Source organism: Gorilla gorilla, chromosome 1 (genome assembly GCF_029281585.2).
Source record: "Gorilla gorilla gorilla isolate KB3781 chromosome 1, NHGRI_mGorGor1-v2.1_pri, whole genome shotgun sequence".
In the NCBI taxonomy this organism is placed as follows: domain Eukaryota; kingdom Metazoa; phylum Chordata; class Mammalia; order Primates; family Hominidae; genus Gorilla; species Gorilla gorilla.
The window spans coordinates 118861298-118879620 of record NC_073224.2 but is presented as its reverse complement, the minus strand read 5'-3'; the positions used below and the strand labels follow the sequence as shown (position 1 = coordinate 118879620).

Below are 18323 nucleotides of genomic sequence, written 5' to 3'. Positions count from 1 at the left end.
ATGATCCTAGCTCACTGCAGCCTTGAACTCCTGGGCTCAAGCAGTCCTCCTGCTTCAGCCTCTTAAGTAACTGGGCCTGCAGGCAAATACCACCACACCTGGCTTAATTTTTTTTTTTTTTTAATTTGTAGAAATGGGGCCTTGCTGTGTCACCCAGGCTGGCTTTGAACTCCTGGCCTCAAGTGATCCTCCCACCTCAGCCCAAAGTGCTGGGATTACAGGTGTGAACCACCGCACCAAGACTCCAGCTCTTATGTAATTACTGTTTCCATGATTTGACTTACTTTTTTCTTTCATCCTGTATTTGTCTTTGATTTACGGTGTGTTTCTGGGCTGGGTGCAGTGACTTATGCCTGTAATCCCAGCACTTTGGGAGGTTGAAGCGGGAGGATTGCTTGAGGCTGGGAGATTGAGACCCGCCTGGGTGATATAGTGAGACCCTATCTCTACAAAAAATTTAAGCAAACTAACTGAGTGCGATGGTATATGCCCGTAGTCCTAACTACTTGGGAGGCTGAGGCAGGAGGACTGCTTAAGCCCAGGAGGTTGAGGCTGCAGTGAGCGCCACTGCACTCCAGTCTGGGCTACAGAGACTATATCTGGAAAAAATAAAGTGTGTCTCTGGTAAACAGTATATAGCAGTATATAGTTAATTTTATCTGCTCTTTATTTTCATTGGGGTATTTAATTCATTCTCATTTACTATCATTCTTGTTATGGTTAGATCTACGTTGATTGTTTTGCTCTTTGTTTTCTGTATAGCTCATGTATTTATTGTTGTTCATTGGTTCCTCCTTATGTTAGATATGAGTTCTAAATTTCTCTTCAAAGAATCAATGTCAGTGTGTTCAATTCTTTGCCTTCTACTTCTAAACTTCCTCATAAAGCAATCTTTTTCGATCACATGCTCCACCCTGACTCATTCCAATTACCTGCTCCACCCTGACTCATTCCGATTACCTGCTCTGCCCTGACTCATTCTCCACCCTGATTCATTCCGATTTCCTGCTCTGCCATAACCATTTTTCCTGCCAAACCACTCACCCCGTCACTCTCTTTAAAGTAGCCAATCGGAATTAGTTTAGCCTGTGTGGTCTAACCCTCACCAATAGGGGAACAACACAGCAGCAGGGGCCATGTGCGTCAGGAATAAGAACCCCTTCCCCTCCCTTGTCCAGGTGTGTGCTCACCATTGCTCCATCTGTGAGAACGCACCCTTCTATAGAAGTAAATCATCTTGCTGAGAAGAAAAAAAGAAAATTTTATATTCGAGTGCTATTTATTTTGCAGCACCGAAACTTTATTTGTAACACTTATTTGCCTTCTTTTGCGTTACATACATGTTTTCTGGTGTATCATTTTAATTCCTTCATTGATGTTTTTACTGTGATTTTTGAGTTGATTTCTTAGTGATTACAGTATGCATATTAATTTATCACGGTCTACTTCAAATTGCTATTAACTTGACTTTAGTAAAATGCAGAACCTTTGCTCCAGTGTGGCTCTCTTCCTCCCTCCCCCACCCCCCACCCCGGCTTTGTGTAATTGTTATGTATGTTACATTGATGTGTTATAAACTCAGCAATACTGTGCTGAGTTACAGTTCTTTATACTTTTATGGTTTTTGAAGAAGTTAAGAGAAGAAAGGAAAAATATACTTGTAGAGTTTCTTATATTAATTAGCCTGCATTTATTTACCATTTCTAGTACTCTTTAATTGCTGTGGATTCCAGTTATGGTTTAGTGGCATGTTCTTGTTCTATCTAGTATACCTCCATTCCCTCTCCTGTTCTTTCTGCTATTACTGTCTGAAGCAATTTTCATTTAAATAATTTAAGAAAGTGAAAAAGTAGGTTTATATGTGTTAGACATTTACCTATATGATTAACCTTACAAGTATTCTTTCTTTATATCCTTTTGATATGATCTTTGATGTCACTTCCTTTAAATCTGGAGAATTTTCGTTAGCGTTTTTTGTAAGGCAGATTGACTAGCAATGAATTGTTGCGGGAAGTCAGGGACCCGGAACGGAGGGACCGGCTGAAGCCATGGCAGAAGAACATAAATTGTGAAGATTTCATGGACATTTATTAGTTCCCCAAATTAATACTTTTATAATTTCTTACACCTGTCTTTACTGCAATCTCTGAACATAAATTGTGAAGATTTAATGGACATTTACCACTTCCCCAGTCAATATTCTTGTGATTTCCTATGCCTGTCTTTAATCTCTTAATCCCGTCATCTTCGTAAACTGAAGATGAATGTCACCTCAGGACCCTGTGATGATTGTGTTAACTGCACAAATTGTTTAAACAATATGAAATCTGGGCACCTTGAAAAAAAGAACAGGATAACAGCAATGTTCAGGGAACAAAGGAGATAACCTTAAAATCTGGCTGCCTGTGGGCCGGGTGGAACAGAGCCATATCTCTCTTCTTTCAAAAGCAAATAGGAGAAATATCGCTGAATTCTTTTTCTCAGCAAGGAACATCCCTGAGAAGGAGAATGCGTTCCCAAGGGGAGGTCTCTAAAATGGCTGCTTTGGGAACGTCTGTCTTTTACGATTGTAGATAAGGGATGAAATAAGCCCCGGTCTCCCGTAGCACTCCCAGGTTTATTAGGACAAGGAAATTCCCACCTAATAAATTTTGGTCAGACCGGTTGTCTGCTCTCAAACCCTGTCTCCTGATAAGATGTTATCAGTGGCAGTATGTGCCCGAAACTTCATTAGCAATTTTAATTTCGCCCCAGTCCTAATATTTTATTACTTTGTGAAGCATGTGATCTGTGTGACCCACACCCTATTCGTACACTCCCTCCCCTTTTGAAAATCACTAATAAAAACTTGCTGGTTTTACGGCTCAGGGGGCATCACGGAACCTGCCGACATGTGATGTCTCCCCCGGATACCCAGCTTTAAAATTTCTCTCTTTTGTACTCTTTCCCTTTATTTCTCAGACCGGCCAACACTTAGGGAAAATAGAAAAGGACTCACTTGAAATGTCGGGGGCTGAATTTCCCCCGATAATGAATTCTCCCAGTCTGTGTTTATCTGAGTATGTCTTTATTTAATTTTCATTTTTGCAGGTTAGTTTTGATGGATATAGAATTCTTGGTTGGCAGTGTTTTGTTTTATATTTTTCTTACATTTTTAAATTGGTTTCCACTTAGGCCAAGTTACCAACGTTCTTAAATTGATATAGGCAGAATTTTAAAAACTACTTCGAATTAGGTCATTCTACTTGTTAAATATGAGTTCTAAATTTCTCTTCAAATAATATGTCAGTATGTTCAATTCTTTGCCTTCTACTTTTAAACTTAACTTCCTCGTAAAACAACCTTTTTCAATCACCTGCTCCACCCTGACTCATTCCAATTACCTGCTCCACCCTAACTCATTCCAATCACCTGCTCTACTCTAACTCATTCTGATTACCTGCTCCACTCTGATTCCAATTACCTGCTCCACCCTGACACATTCTGATTACCTGCTCCACCGACTCATTCCAATCACCTGTTCTACCCTAACTCATTCTGATTACCTGCTCCACCCTGGCTCATTCCAATTACCTGCTCCGCCCTAACTCATTCTCCACCCTGACTCATTCCAATTTCCTGCTCTGCCATAACCATTTTTCCTGCCAAACCACTCACCCCGTCACTCTCTTTAAAGTAGCCAATCGGAATTAGTTTAGCCTGTGTGGTCTAACCCTCACCAATAGGGGAACAACACAGCAGCAGGGGCCATGTGCGTCAGGAATAAGAACCCCTTCCCCTCCCTTGTCCAGGTGTGCATTCACCATTGCTCCATCTGTAAGGGCGCATCCTTCTATAAAAGTAAATTGCCTTGCTGAGGAAAAAAAATGAATTTTTTTTTTTTTTTTTTGAGACGGAGTCTCGCTCCGGCACCCAGGCTGGAGTATAGTGGCATGATCTTGGCTCACTGTAAGCTCCGCCTCCCGAGTTCACACCATTCACCTGCCTCAGCCTCCTGAGTAGCTGGGACTACAGGTGCCTGCAACCACACCCAGCCAAGTTTTTTGTATTTTTAGTAGAGACGGGGTTTCACCGTGTTAGCCAGGATGGTCTCGATCTCCTGACCTCATGATTTGCCCACCTCGGCCTCCAAAAAAAGAAAATTTTATATTTGAGTGCTATTTCTTTTGCGGCACCAAAACTTCATAACACACTGCCTTCTGAATTTTTTTTTTGTTTCTGCTCAGCTCATTGTTAATCATATTGTTCCCATGTATGTCATGAGTTATTTTTCTCCTAGTCTTTTCAAAATTTTCTTGTCTTTGACTTTTAACAGTTTAATTGTAACAGTGTATATCTTTAAAGTTAAATTCATGCTTGTGAATTTTTATAAGAGCCACAAAAGCCTTCCTCTGTGTTTTGTTTTTGTTTTTCTTTTCATTTTTGAGACAGGCTCTCACTGTCCCCCAGTGGCCCAATCACTGCTCACTGCAGCTTGACCTCACAGCCTCAGGTGATCCTCCCACCTCAGCCTCCTGAGTAACTGGGATTACAGTTAGGTGCCACCATGCCTGGCTAATTTTTATTTTTGTAGAGACAGGGTCTTGCCATGTTGCCCAGGCTGATCTCAAACTCCTAGACTGAAGCGATCTGCCCGCCTCTGGCTCCCAAAATGTTGGGATTACAGGCGTGAGCCACAGCATCTGGCCACCGCTGTATTTTGTTTTCAATCACTTTATTATGAAATGAGATACACTGTTATAAAGTATTTTCTATTTTGATAATTCTTAAAAATTCCACTTGAAAAATTTTCTGCTTGAATCACAGTATTGTTCCTTAATTAGCAATTATTTCACTTTGGGGAACTGGTCATTTTTAAAATTTTATTTCTTAGAGTTATTTGGATTATGCTCATATATGTTGTCATTAAAATATTTAATTTTTGGAATTTAAGAAAATTGCAGCCAGGTTACATGATTAATGTGGACATAGGAAAACAAAATATTTATGTTTCTAAGTTTAAAAATTTTATTCATATATTCAGTGTTTGGGATGCGTAAGTGTTCACATTTTAGGAAGGCAAGATGGTACTTAAATTTCCAGCATGGTCTGTGGTTGTACCCTATAATCAAATGCCTTAATATTTCTGCAGCAGTATTTACACTAAATAGTGTAACTAAAGTTATATATAGCTTTATGCCAGTTCAGGTCAGGTTTTTTTCACTAAATGTGTTTTGTAGCTAAACATACCATAATTTTCTGTATTTCAAAAACTGGATAAGGAAATGTGAGCTTGACAACCATTCATTTTTTTATAAAATAACATGTTTTCCATTTTTGTTTTGCCTTTTGTTTGTGGCTACTATCCTGCATAAATTGCATAATTTGTTTTGACAATTTGTGGACTGTGTCCTTCATTGTTGTACAGTATTCCCACTATTCCTATTTAATGCTTTTTTAACTTTTACTTAGGTTTATCTAATGCTAATATTCTTCCTGTTTGTTTTTGTTTTACCTTTTCGTTTTGTTTTGTTTTTTGCAGTTGCTGCTGTATGTTTGTTTATCCTTTTCTTTTTCAATAGGTATGTCTTAAAGTTTCATTAGTAGCAGACTACTAATTTGCTTCTCAGGATTGCCATTCTTCAGGTCTTCTAATTTTTTTAATATGGAAATTGTGTTTATTTAAATTTAGCAGGGCACTTCTTTTTTTTTTTGGAGACAGAATCTTGCTCTGTCGCCAGGCTGGAGTGCAGTGGCATGATCTTGGCTCACTGCAGTCTCCACCTCCTGGGTTCAAGCAGTTCTCCTGCCTTAGCCTCCCGAGTAGCTGGGACTACAGGTGCGCACCACCACACCCAGCTAACTTTTGTATTTTTAGTAGAGTTTGACCATATTGGCCAGGATGGTCTTGATCTCTTGACTTTGCCATCCCCCCACCTCGGCCTTCCAAATTGCTGGGATTACAGGTGGGAGCCACCATGCCCAGTCTGATTTGCTTTCTTATCATTCATATGCTCACTGGACTATCACTTTTAATTTCCTTCAAGAACTTTGCAGGCCAGGCGCAGTGGCTCATGTCTGTAGTCCCAACACTTTGAGAGGCCTATGCGGGAGGATTGCTTGGGCCCAGGAGTTCGAGACCAGCCTGGACAACAATATGAGACCCTGTCTTTACAAAAAATCAAAAAATTAGTTGGGCATGGTGGCATGAGCCTGTGGTCCCCACTGCATGGGACGCTGAGGTAGGAATCACTTGAACCCAGGAAGTGGAAGCTTCAGCGAGCAGTGTTCATGCCATTGCATCCAGCCTGGGCGATAGAGCAAGACCCTATCTCAAACAAAACAAAACAAAACTTTTCCTTTGCATTCACAACTAGGCTAACTGGCACAAGAGGCCTAGCATTGGCCTGTCTTGGCTTTTGACACGCCTTCTCACTAAGCTTAACAGTTTCTAGCTTTTTAAAATTTAATGTAGGAGATGTTTGACTTTTTGTTGTTGTTGTTGTTGTTGTTGTTGTTATTGACCAAGTCATGCTGAATCGATTTTTCTTTTCAGTTGGACACTTTGAGGCCATTGCAGGGTTATTGGCCTAATTTCAATATTGTTTGGTCTCAGGCATTAGGGTGGCCTGAGAAAGGGAGAGAGACAGGGAATGGCCAGTCAGTGAAGCAGTCAGAATACATTTATTGATTAAGTTTGCTGTTTTCACTGGGCGCAGTTTGTGGGGCCTCAAAACAATTACAGTAGTAACATGAAAGATCAGAACTCACAGGTCACCATAATAGATAAATAATAATTTATAAGTTAGGAATATTGCAAAAATTAACAAAATGTAACAGAAAGACGCACAGTGAGCACACATTGTGGGAAAAATGGCATCTACTAATTTGGTTAATGCAGGGTTGCCACAAACCTTCAATTTATAAAAGCTCAGCATCTGTGAAGCAGTATAAAGCTAAATGCAGTAAAACAAGATATTCCTGTATATCTTCAAGAATATAAGAAGCCCTAAGAATACCAACAAGCTTTATGATAATAGATATTAGTTATACTTAGTTTATTATAAGGTATTAGTGTTCTTCGTATATGATTGTATGTGCACATATGTGGCCATATATGACTATGACTTCACCTTAAGCCAGCTTCATTCTTAAGTGATAAAATTAACTTTGGAATTACTTACTGATATTATCTAAATATATGTTACTCTATGATATTATTTTATAGGATTTAAGCCATTTTTATTATAAATTATTTCAGTTACTTTCTGTATCATATCTCCAAGTTTTCCCTGTATAAAGCAGCATTCTTCTTTATTCTCCCTCTATTGACAGGTCATTTTGTCTCTTTTCTTCATTGCCAAGTGTTTTGTAAGAGTGGGCAACATATTCAGCATTTCACATCTTCAGTTCCCCACGCTCATGCTAATGTCTGTCTGCCGCTACCTCCATTGCTATAAAATTTCTTTAGTAAAGATCAGTGACCTGTTGCTCCAGAACTTAGTTATTGTTTTTTTGCCATCATTCCTTTTTGGCAAATACATATTGCTTTCTAGGTCTCTATTTTTTAAATTTGATTTTCTTGCGCTGTTATAAGAACTAAATTATCTTACAGATGCCAGTGAACAATTTTGAAAAACACTTCCTTACCCCATATCACATCTCTCTGACAGAGAGAGAAGAGGCAATGATTATGTCAACAGTTTGAACAGCGGCATCTTGCAAGAATTTCAGACCAACCGACCACTCATCAAAGAACTTGGCAGCTTTTTAATCTTGTTTTTTTAATACAACAGTATATCCATTCTGATGACAAACCTGTCCCGCCAAATCTCCACAACACACGTTGTAAAATCAGTGATTAGCAAATTAGTCAGCTTTGGCACGGAGCTGTGCTTGCTTGCCCATGACAGTCTGGAAACTGGTTTTGTACTTGCAACAGAATATCAACAATAAGTTGCTCACTGTAAGAAGTAGAGTTGAGTCTCTCTGCAGGTTTGTGTCCAGTGATAAGCATGTGTGAAAAGTATTCCTTAATATATCTTCTGAAGACTTTTTGTGTTTCTGTTGGAATCTTCTTTGATTACAAGTTGGTTATTACCATCTATAGAACCACTTGTACCCAGTTCAGCCAACAAAAATGCAAGATGTTTGGGCTGATGATGTAATAGTTTACAAATATCTGTAAAGTTGACAAAATAAGTTTTCTTGGTTCCTACTCAAATGACCTGTAGAAGTTTGATGACAGATTTCCTTTTCAGCAACCACATCTGGATTCTTTTCCCTCGTGGTGTTGCACACTCGCTTCAGTAGCTCCTTATGTGTATTTGAGACTGCCCTAGCAGGGCCTGTATGATTATTGAATGAGATACTGTCATCTTTTTTGCTGTCTTCATCTTCTAGAACTTTGTCTTTCTCTAGTATTTCATCCTCATCTGGGAACTTGACATTCTTCTTTTTCTTCTTTTTATTGCCAAGCATAATATTAAGGTCATACTCTGGTTCAGCTGGTTCTTGAATATTTTTTCAATCTTAAGATCCTTTGCACCTTCTTCAGCTTTATCAGTATCAAATATCTTTTTTGTTTTTTTCTTTCCTTTCTTTTGATTAAAGAAGTTCAAGTCATCTAGATCATCAGAAGCACCTTTTTCCCTACTGTTCTCTTCATCAGCTTCCAATTCTTTGTCCCCAGTTGGCTCTGGCGCCACTTGTTTTGTTTCTAAGGGCTGGGTCTCCTCTGTTTGGGTATCCCCTTCCTCCTCTAACTAAAGGACTGCTGCTGCTGATTTTGCTTCTTGGTCATAGTAGGATCAAAAATCGTCTCATCCCCAGACATGGCTGCAGCTCGAATGGGCTAGGCACAGACAGGAAGTCAGACAGATCAGCCCTAGCCCCCAGCAGCAGCGCTGCTCCTGCTGTTACCTCTCACACCACTGCACTCTCTAGCCCCTTATTAATGTGTGCACATAGGGTGGGAATAGAGATGAGTAAGAGATAGGTGCATGGTAGAGAGAGGAACTAGACTTAGGCATGGTTATACTTCTCCAGTTTGAGGTTTCTGGCACGACTTGACAATCTTTTTCCATCCAGCTTCTTTTTCCCATTCTTTGGATAATTCATTCCAGTCTTTCAACACTTAACTCACAGGACTCTCTTATCATTTGGACTGGGCTCTGACTTAAGTAATTAGAGGCTGTAGGTATAAATTCTCTCAACTCCCCTCTCTATCTCAAAATATATCCGTAATTTTTCATTATTTTCTAAGGGAAAGGAGAGTGGTGTTGATGACCAAAGCTTTGGAGTGACTGCTTGAGAATATTGGAAAGAGTAGCTAGGGCTAAATGAAAAGACTGTTAGGTTATGCTAAGAGTCAGCTGACTTTAAGCACATTATGTAATTTTAAAAGTAAATTGGTACAGTGGTAACAAGTTAATCATAAATGGTTAATGGAAAAGTAGTTGATCCCTGTTTGACTCGTGTTTGTTTCAGTTACACAGACAGGTATGTATTTGTGTCCTGGCCTTTGATGTAAAGTGTACTTCTTGTGGTTTGCAGTTGAAAATGTTTGAAAGCTGTCTCCTAAATTTGAGAGCTCTTTTTCTTCTGCTTGACTTGTAAATATTGGTGTAACAAGGGTTATCGTCCTTGATAATATTCTTCCTCAGCAGTCATAACTGCATTTCACATTTGAGTTATTTACATGCTGGTAGCTCCCTCCACACCCTTCAGCTCCAGAAATATGCTAGTTAAACACCATCTATCCAAAACTTACTCATTACATTTCTGGCTAAAACACTTTTTCCTCATTTTGAGTAGTTATGTAATTATCTATGCATTACCCACACCAGGAACTTGGGAATCATCTAGAATTTCTAATTTGTTTCCTCATTGTAACTCTTAGTACTCCTTCATCATACAGTCATTTATTAAGTCCAATTGATACTCTGATTTATCCTCTACATTTCCTTTAATACTGCCTTAGTTTAGTCTCTTTTGTTACTGATAGACCAGCGTTTTAATTAGAGAAATAGTTTAGCATAGTTCTTAAGAGCATGAGCCATAGACACAGACATGTTAGTTGAATTCAGATCTTGGCATTTACATCACCACATGACCTTCAGAATGTTTCTTGATCTCTCCGAACCTCAATTTTTTCACCTTTAATGTGGGGATAGTAATAGAACCTACTTTACAGGGCTGCTATGAGGACTAAATACACTTATACATATAAACTTCTTAAAGAGTTAACTGATCTGGCGGGGTGCGGTGGCTCACGCCTGTAATCCCAGCAGTTTGGGAGGCCAAGGCGAGCAGATCACCTGAGGTCAGGAGTTCGACGCCAGCCTGACTAACATGGAGAAACCCTAATTTAGTTGAAAGATACAGATTAAAATCAGCAAAGAGAAAAGGTGCATGGTGCAAAGCCCAAGAGAAAGCAGACCCGTGCTTTCAGATGTCCCCAGCAACAATGTGGGACAATACACTGGGAGTATTGCCAAGTAGGGAATCTCACCTGAGCCTTGGTGTCTAAGTTTTGGAGATCAGTCTCATTGCCACACAGCCCCCACAGGACTGGTAATCAGCTACTTGGACACCAGTGCACCCAGAGGTCAAACACGGTATGGCTTAAAGCCTCAGGTATACAAAAGTACTCTTACCAGGCAGAATTTTCCACGGGCTCAGAGGTCATCTCCCAGGAACGTGTAAAGGGCCAGTCCTGAAGATAGGCCTTTCTTAAGAAGGAATGTGCAGCATTTGAGCAACCCAGGCCTGCCAAGTAAACCCTTTCTTGCACACTAGTATAGTCATGTTCATTCTTCAAGACCCTATTAAAAGTGTTATCTTTTTGGTGAAAATTTAACTGATTTACTCTAAGAAGAGTTAGTTGCTCTCATATCTTTATCTCTACAGTTACTTATACTTATCTTCTTTGTAGTTTTATATAATACACTTTCTCAAGAGGTTTTTAAGTCATGCTTTCCCAAATGTGAAAATATTTTTTTTTCCCCTTTCTTTTCACTTTACTATTTCTCCCTTTGGTTTGAAAAATTGTTTTTGTGTGTTTCCTTTGACCAAGATCTTTTTATTTATTTATTTATTTTTTTGAGACCGAGTCTCTCTGTCGCCCAAGCTGGAGTGCAGTGGCGCGATCTCAGCTCACTGCAACCCCCGTCTCCCGGGTTCAAGCGATTCTCCTATCTCGCCCTCCTGAGTAGCTGGGAATACAGGTGCGTGCCACCACACCCGGCTGACTTTTTTTTAATTTTTAGTAGAGACGGGGTTTCACCATGTTAGCCAGGATAGTCTCGATCTCCTGACCTCGTGATCCGCCCGCCTCGGCCTCCCAAAGTGCTGGGATTACAGGCGTGAGCCACCGCACCCGGCTCTTTTTATTTATTTTTATACCACGTTTTTGGTAAAATAAAGAGGAAATATTGATAAGAACAGTATTTTGTTTTAAATATATAACAGTAGTTATTTTTTAATTTTAATTATTTTATTTTAAAATTAGAGATGGCGTCTCACTATGTTGTCCAGGCTGGCCTCAAACTCCTGGGCTCAAGTGATCGTTCCACTCCCAAAGTGTTGGGATTACAGGCATGAGCCACCTCACCCTTCTTTTAGAATGATAAGTTTTATTTATGTTTTCATTTTCCATCAGAATGACTATATATGGTACTACAGTTTGTGTACTACACAACTCGTGGGGACTTGGTTTATATCCCAGTCTGTGGTGCTTTCTGTAGTTGTGTACATTATAAACTATAAAAATTACATACTAATCTAGAATCCTTCTTGAAGGTGTGGATTGTGTCATTTATGCTGTATCCTCTATTTCATGGCTGACATGTAGTCAGTTTGTTGTGTTGACTCTGGTGCTATTTTTAGTTATTTAGCCTCTATGTGTTACCTCAACAGTTTATCCATTCTGATAAGTCCTGGAACACTAGCAGGTGAAGGGACAGATGATCTTTCTTCTCATATTAGCATGTATTCAAGTATCTCTAACCAAGTCAGAATTTATAAGATGATAGATTGTATATTAGTTTTCTGTTGCTGCTGTAACAAAATTACCACAAACGTGGTGTCTTAAAACAGCACCTGTCTTACTGTTTTACCAGTATGGAGGCCAGCAGTTTGAAATCCCTTTCACTGGGCTAAAGTCAAAAGTGGTGGCAGGACTGGTCCTTCTGGTGGCTCTGGGAGAAAATCCATTTCCTTGTCTCTTTCAGCTTCTAGTGGTTGCCTGTCTTTCTTTTCCCCGGCTTCTTCCTTCATCTATAAAGCGCATCACTCTACTCCCTGCGTCCATTGTTATTATAATTGCCTTCCACTCTTCTGTAGTCTTACCTTCCTCTTCCTCCCCCTGATAAGGTCACTTGATCACGTTTAGGACCCGCTGGACAAACCATCTCCAGAGCCTTAATCACATCTGTAAAGTCCCTTTTACCATGTAAATTAATATTCATAGTTTCCGAAGATCAGGATCTGGATTTCTTTTGGGGCAATTATTCAGCTAACCACATATTGTAATGAGGAAGCACTTCTTGGGAGGCATCATAATGCTTGTTTTTTCTTTTCCTAAGTAGAGTATCACTTTTACCCAAATGGAATAACTCGCTGGGTTATTTTACTGAGCTCTTGATGCTCATTTCTTTGGTCTTCTCTGTGATGAATTAATGTTTCTATATGGACATCATGCACAATTTCTTTATTCCTGAAGAATATTTTAAAATGTTGTTATTTTATGTTGTAGTTGGTGTAATACGGTGCCCAGTATGCCGCCAAGAATGCAGACAGATAGACCTTGTGGATAATTATTTTGTGAAAGACACATCTGAAGCTCCTAGCAGTTCTGATGAAAAATCAGAACAGGTATGCTTCTCAATTTTTCTTTATATTCCTATCTTGATATCAAACTGTAAGTTATAAGAAAAACATGTTTGGATAGTTAAGTCATTTAGGGTGGTTCTGCTATGGATTCCTGTTTCAAATAGAAAGTTAAAGATAGCTTTCTTATATACTCTCAAACTTAGTTAAATGAGACTAAAGCTATTACTTAAAATGTCAAATTTGGGCCAGGCATGGTGGCTCACGCCTGTTGTCGCAGCACTTAGGGAGGCTGAGGTGTGAGGATTGCTTGAGCCCCGGAGTTCGAGACCAGCTTGGGCAACATAGTGAGACTCCATCTCTACAAAAAATAAAAGTACTAGCCGGGCGTGGTGGCATGCGCCTTTAGTCCCAGCTACTTGGGAGGCTGAGGTTGGAGGATTGCTTGAGCCCAGGAAGTTGAGGCTGCAGTGAGCCGTGATTGCACTACTGCTGTCCAGCCTGGGTGACAGAGCAAGAGCCTGTCTCAAAAAAAAAAAAAAAAAAAAAAAAGTCAAATCTGCACAGACTTTGTGTTCTCAGCCTTAGATTTTTACCTACGTGAATGATCTGTAAGGAAAAGGATTTTGTTGAAGATAAATGGATAACAAAATAATTTTGTTCTGTGTACAGTGAAATAGTATATTGAAGAACAAGTTTTTTTTTTTTTAGATCTAGATTTTATGTATTTAATTTAGATTAGTGCTTATTTCTTCTTTTAGGTATGTACTAGTTGTGAAGACAATGCAAGTGCAGTTGGCTTTTGTGTAGAATGTGGAGAGTGGCTATGTAAGACATGTATCGAAGCACATCAAAGAGTAAAATTTACTAAAGATCACTTGATCAGGAAGAAAGAAGATGTCTCAGGTAAGATAGATGCATTGTAATCATTACAATGATTACAGCTAACCTCCTTCTTTTGCCCCTATAGAATTTTCTACTTATTCTTTATAAACTTTGGATAGCAGCATCAATAGGAATTTAGAAAACTAGACAAAAATTTTATGTTTGGTTAAAAAATATTTGTTTTATTTTGCTACAGAGTCTGTTGGAGCATCTGGTCAACGCCCTGTTTTCTGCCCTGTACACAAACAAGAACAGTTGAAACTTTTCTGTGAAACATGTGATAGATTGACATGTAGAGACTGTCAGCTATTGGAACACAAAGAACATAGGTACAGAAATCATAATTGCTTACCAGGAAATACTATAAAAAGTGCTTGTAAAGTCATTCTTCTTCTTAAAGCAAATATTGATTATATGTTTGTGTCTTAATCTTTTAAATCTGAATTTTACGTATTTTAATTTCTTGAGCAATATATGTTTTGGTAAAGATTTCCACATTTATATCTAATTGTCTTATGAATGTTTGTTAAAATGTATCATTTTGTAGGTTTGGGTTTACAAGAATGGAGTTATATTATGCATTTGTTTGCTACTTCTGTGATTCAAATAAGCTTTTTCTTGGTGTCCTATAGTATTTTTGGCTGTAATCTACAAAAGCAGTATTCTTTTAAACATCAAATCACAAATACACTGATTTCATGTTACATATAAAATTTGTAGAAAAGCTAGGGATTTACGAACAACTAAGCAGAGTTACTGACCGTCTAATACATACCTTTGTATTTTAGCCTTGTACCCTCAGAATTCAGTAGTATTCATTTACTAGGAGTGTGTTTCATATGAACGGTTTGGAAACTGTACAAAAATTTATAGTCACTTGTGTAACAATATCCTTCAGTAAATTTCTCCAGCTTCCATGGCATCTGTTTATTACAAGTAAAAAGATGGTGTCACCCATAGTCCAGAATTTTCCAAAGTGTTTTTCAAACAACAGTTTTTATGGCTGGATGGGAATAGATTTTATTAATCTATTGCCAAAAATGTATAAGAGAACTTGGGTTAACCACACTTAAATGTGTTTCTTAACGATATGATTTCCTAGAGTTTTTAATTCATTAGAATTCATTGAAGTTTATTAGAGCCTTCTTAAAGAGAGGATACAGTAATCCTAATTGCCAACCATTATTGCAGCCTTACTTTGTGCCAGGTACTTTTCTGAGTGCTGAATATGTATTTAATTCACACCAACTATCCATGAGGTTTAGGTACTAGTATTATGACTGTTTTAAGTGTAAGAGAGCCTACTCACAGAAGGCTGTAGTAATCTGTACAAAGTCTCATAGTAATTGGTAGTACCAGGATTTGAATACAGGTAGTCAGACCCCAGATCTCTTCTTAACCCATATGCTCATTTTCTTCCATAGGGTATAGAGAATATAGAATGCAGAATGTCTCAAATTTGACTATATAAAGGTAGTGCTTTTTGTTCTTTTTCAAGGTATCTCTCACAGCTTTACAGTATATTTATTAAATTTTTGTACTCTTAATTTGTTCAGAAATGTCTTAACCTATAACTTGGCTGAAATTTTAGATTGTCTGCTAACAGTCTCAGTAAGACATTAGATTACCTTTTTCACAGCTGCAGTCAGATCTTTTTTTTGAGTGTTAGATTTCTTATAGCTTTTTAAGTTGATGGTGAGAGGCAAAAAGAAAAGGAAGATGTCATACTTTTCCTCATTAAAGAATAGCTTCAGCGGCATTGCCACCTCAAAGTTTAACCATTATCCTTCCCTTTCTTTTACCATTTTGCTTTACCACTTATATCTAAGTCCTTATTATCTCTTGTATAATTAAAAAAAAATGTTTTTTTCTCCTCCTATACTCACACAACACAGAGCACTTCTGTGACCATGTGTGTGACCAGTTTCCCCTCATATTGACTGATTCTCGCCAGCTTGGTGTCCAGAAATTCAGTTCAGTTCTGTCGCCGTCTACCTGGAGTTAGAGTCAGGTCCCACAAGTTAAGGGCTCAGTCCTGCAAACTGCCATTCCACTTCAAATACCAGTCGTTAAGTCCCACCTTCTGGTACTTAAAAAAAAAAAAAAATATATATATATATATATATATATATATATATATATATATTTTTATATATATATATATATATTTTTTTTTTTTTTTAAAGACAGGTTCTTGCTCTGTCACCCAGGCTGGAATGCAATGGCATGATCATAGCTCACTGCAGCCTCAAACTCCTGGCCTGAGGCTGTCCTCCCTCCTCAGCCTCCCAAAGTGCTGGGATTACAGATGTGAGCCACTGAGCTTGGCCCCGGCCTCTGGTATTCTGACTGACTTACTGTAAATTGGGGGTGGGGCGCGGCGGTTCCCACGACCCCTTCCTTGAGTTTGGTCATTTGCTGGAATGGGTCACAGAACTCAGGGAAGCATTTAACTTACTACTGCCAATTTATTACAAATTATAGCAATTACGACAATTTAAAGATCTTAATTGGTTTTATTTGTGATTTTAGATTTGAGCAGTACTTCATTCCATAAAATAAAACAAGTGTTTCAGTGAACTGAGCAGAGGAGCTTGGTTTTATAGACAGAGAGGGACTGAGGAAAGCAAAAACAAAGAATAAAAAGTGGATTGGTCATTTCAAAGTTACGTTCCTAGTAAGGCTGGAGAAGGGCAGAACAATAGAGAAATAATTTATTGGCTAACATCAAGTTACCTCAGGTTACCTTTTGTTGTAAGGATTAAAGACATCAGCACCGTAGGAGAGGTTTACCAAAAAAAAAAAAAAAAAAAGGTTGGGGGGGTGTTAAACACAGGGAGCCTCATTATCATGCCAATTGAAACTGGCTTATTTGGGAAATTAGGGTGTTATCTCTCTCCTCATTTCTTGGATGGTCTGATAACTCATTTTCAGTTTGATGAACTCAGCATGAAGGACTCCATTTTGATTTTTTTTTTTTTCTATTTCAACAGTTTCAGTGAAAGTTTGTATATAAGATTACTATTCCTGCATCTTCTCAATTGTTTCTTCCTTGTATTTTGGCCTTTTCCTTTCTTACTTGGTGAGATTTGACTTTTTGTTCAAGGATCTTTTTGCGGTCTTTGTCCAGTTTTAATCTAGTGATAACCACTGTGCTGGCGTGAATGCCTACGTGGACAGTTGTGCCATTAGCCTTTTCCCATGGCACCTGTTCAGTGTTGATGATATATTTCAAACTTCGACTAAATTGCCAGTTTGCTGACCTTTATAGTGTCCTCGCACAATCTGAAATTTATCATCCTTTTGCATGGGCATGGAATGAACGTTGTACTTCTGTCTTAGCTCTTAGGAAAGAGGGGAGGACATAATCTTCCTATGAATGTGGGAAGGTGCATTGAAACACCTTTTGTGGTTCTTGCTTCAGTCAGAAGTTACAAAGGGATTAAACTTTATTTTGGCCACTCTTGCTTCAGCAGTGGCCACAAAGGGGAAGAGAACTATATGCTACTTCTGGTTCTATCTGTATTTTGATTTTTAGTCTGATCTCTTGGGGCCTAGTGCAGGAGCTTAGTCCAGAACAATGTCCTCCTGTAATTTTTGTTTAACTGTATATATATGGAGAGAGAGAATTTTTCTTATTTTTTGAAGAGACGGGATCTCACTCTGTTGCTCAGGCTGGACTCAAGCTCTTGGGCTCAAGTGGTTCTTCCACTTCAGTGTCCCACATACCTGGGACTAGAGATGTGTACCACTAGACAATGTTTTATTTAATTTTTTAAAAGAGGTTAGATCTTGCTATGTCGCCCAGGCTGGATTTAAACTCTTAGGCTCAAATGATCCTCCTGCTGCAGCCTCACCAGTAGCTGAGATTATGGGTGCATATCACCATGCCCAGCTCAACAATATTTTAAAGAATACAAATGAACAACTGGATGAAGAGATGCATAGGGTGAAGTATGTGGGAAGGGGTACAGAGTTTCCACAACACTCTGTGGTGGATGCCTCATCCTCCACGTGTTCAGTAACCTGGAAGCTCTCCAACCCTTGCTCTTTCAGGTTTTTATGGAGATTCATTATTTAGGGATGCGTGATTAAATTGTTGATCGTTTGTGATCATCTCAGCCTTCAGCCCTTCTCTTCCTAGGTTAGGAAGTAGGGCTGAAAGTTCCAACTCTTTAATTATCTGGTTGGTTCCCCTGGCAGCCAGCACCCATCCTGATGGGTCTGGGAGTCCCCAACCATTGGTCATTTTGTTAACATACAAAAATATACTTATTTCAGAGATTCTGAGGGTTTTAGGAATTGTATGCCAGGAATAGGGACAAAGACCAGAACAAATATATACTAAAATATCACACATTTCTTCTCTTTTGTTCATGCTTTCATTTTATTTTCTCTGGATGGACTGTTGCAGAAACCATGTCATTGGACTTAAAAGCCAGCCTCCCATTACTACAACACTTTTACAGCTATTCTCCCTACTTTGAGTTTAACTCTGTTAAATTCATCCTGTCTATATTGCTGCCAGGGTTATTTTGCTAAAGTGTAGTTGAGCCCCCATTAAAAAAATACTTAACAGTAATCAAAGTTTAAGTGTTCAGTATGTTATCACCCAGCCAGATTCTCCT

The 18323-nt window shown here is 38.7% G+C and overlaps 1 protein-coding gene and 1 pseudogene across 2 annotated transcripts in view; one reads left to right on the top strand and one right to left on the bottom strand.

Annotated features, from left to right (window-relative positions):
* TRIM33 (tripartite motif containing 33) overlaps positions 1-18323 on the top strand; it is a 120122-nt gene that overhangs the window by 36062 nt on the left and 65737 nt on the right. For both annotated transcript variants that reach the window (XM_031013474.3, XM_031013470.3), the window contains exons 2-4: positions 12737-12855; positions 13572-13716; positions 13892-14024. In XM_031013474.3, the coding sequence (XP_030869334.1) occupies positions 12737-12855; positions 13572-13716; positions 13892-14024 (397 nt within the window). The remainder of the gene's footprint in view (positions 1-12736; positions 12856-13571; positions 13717-13891; positions 14025-18323) is intronic.
* LOC109028209 (eukaryotic translation initiation factor 2 subunit 2-like) lies at positions 7849-8853 on the bottom strand (annotated as a pseudogene).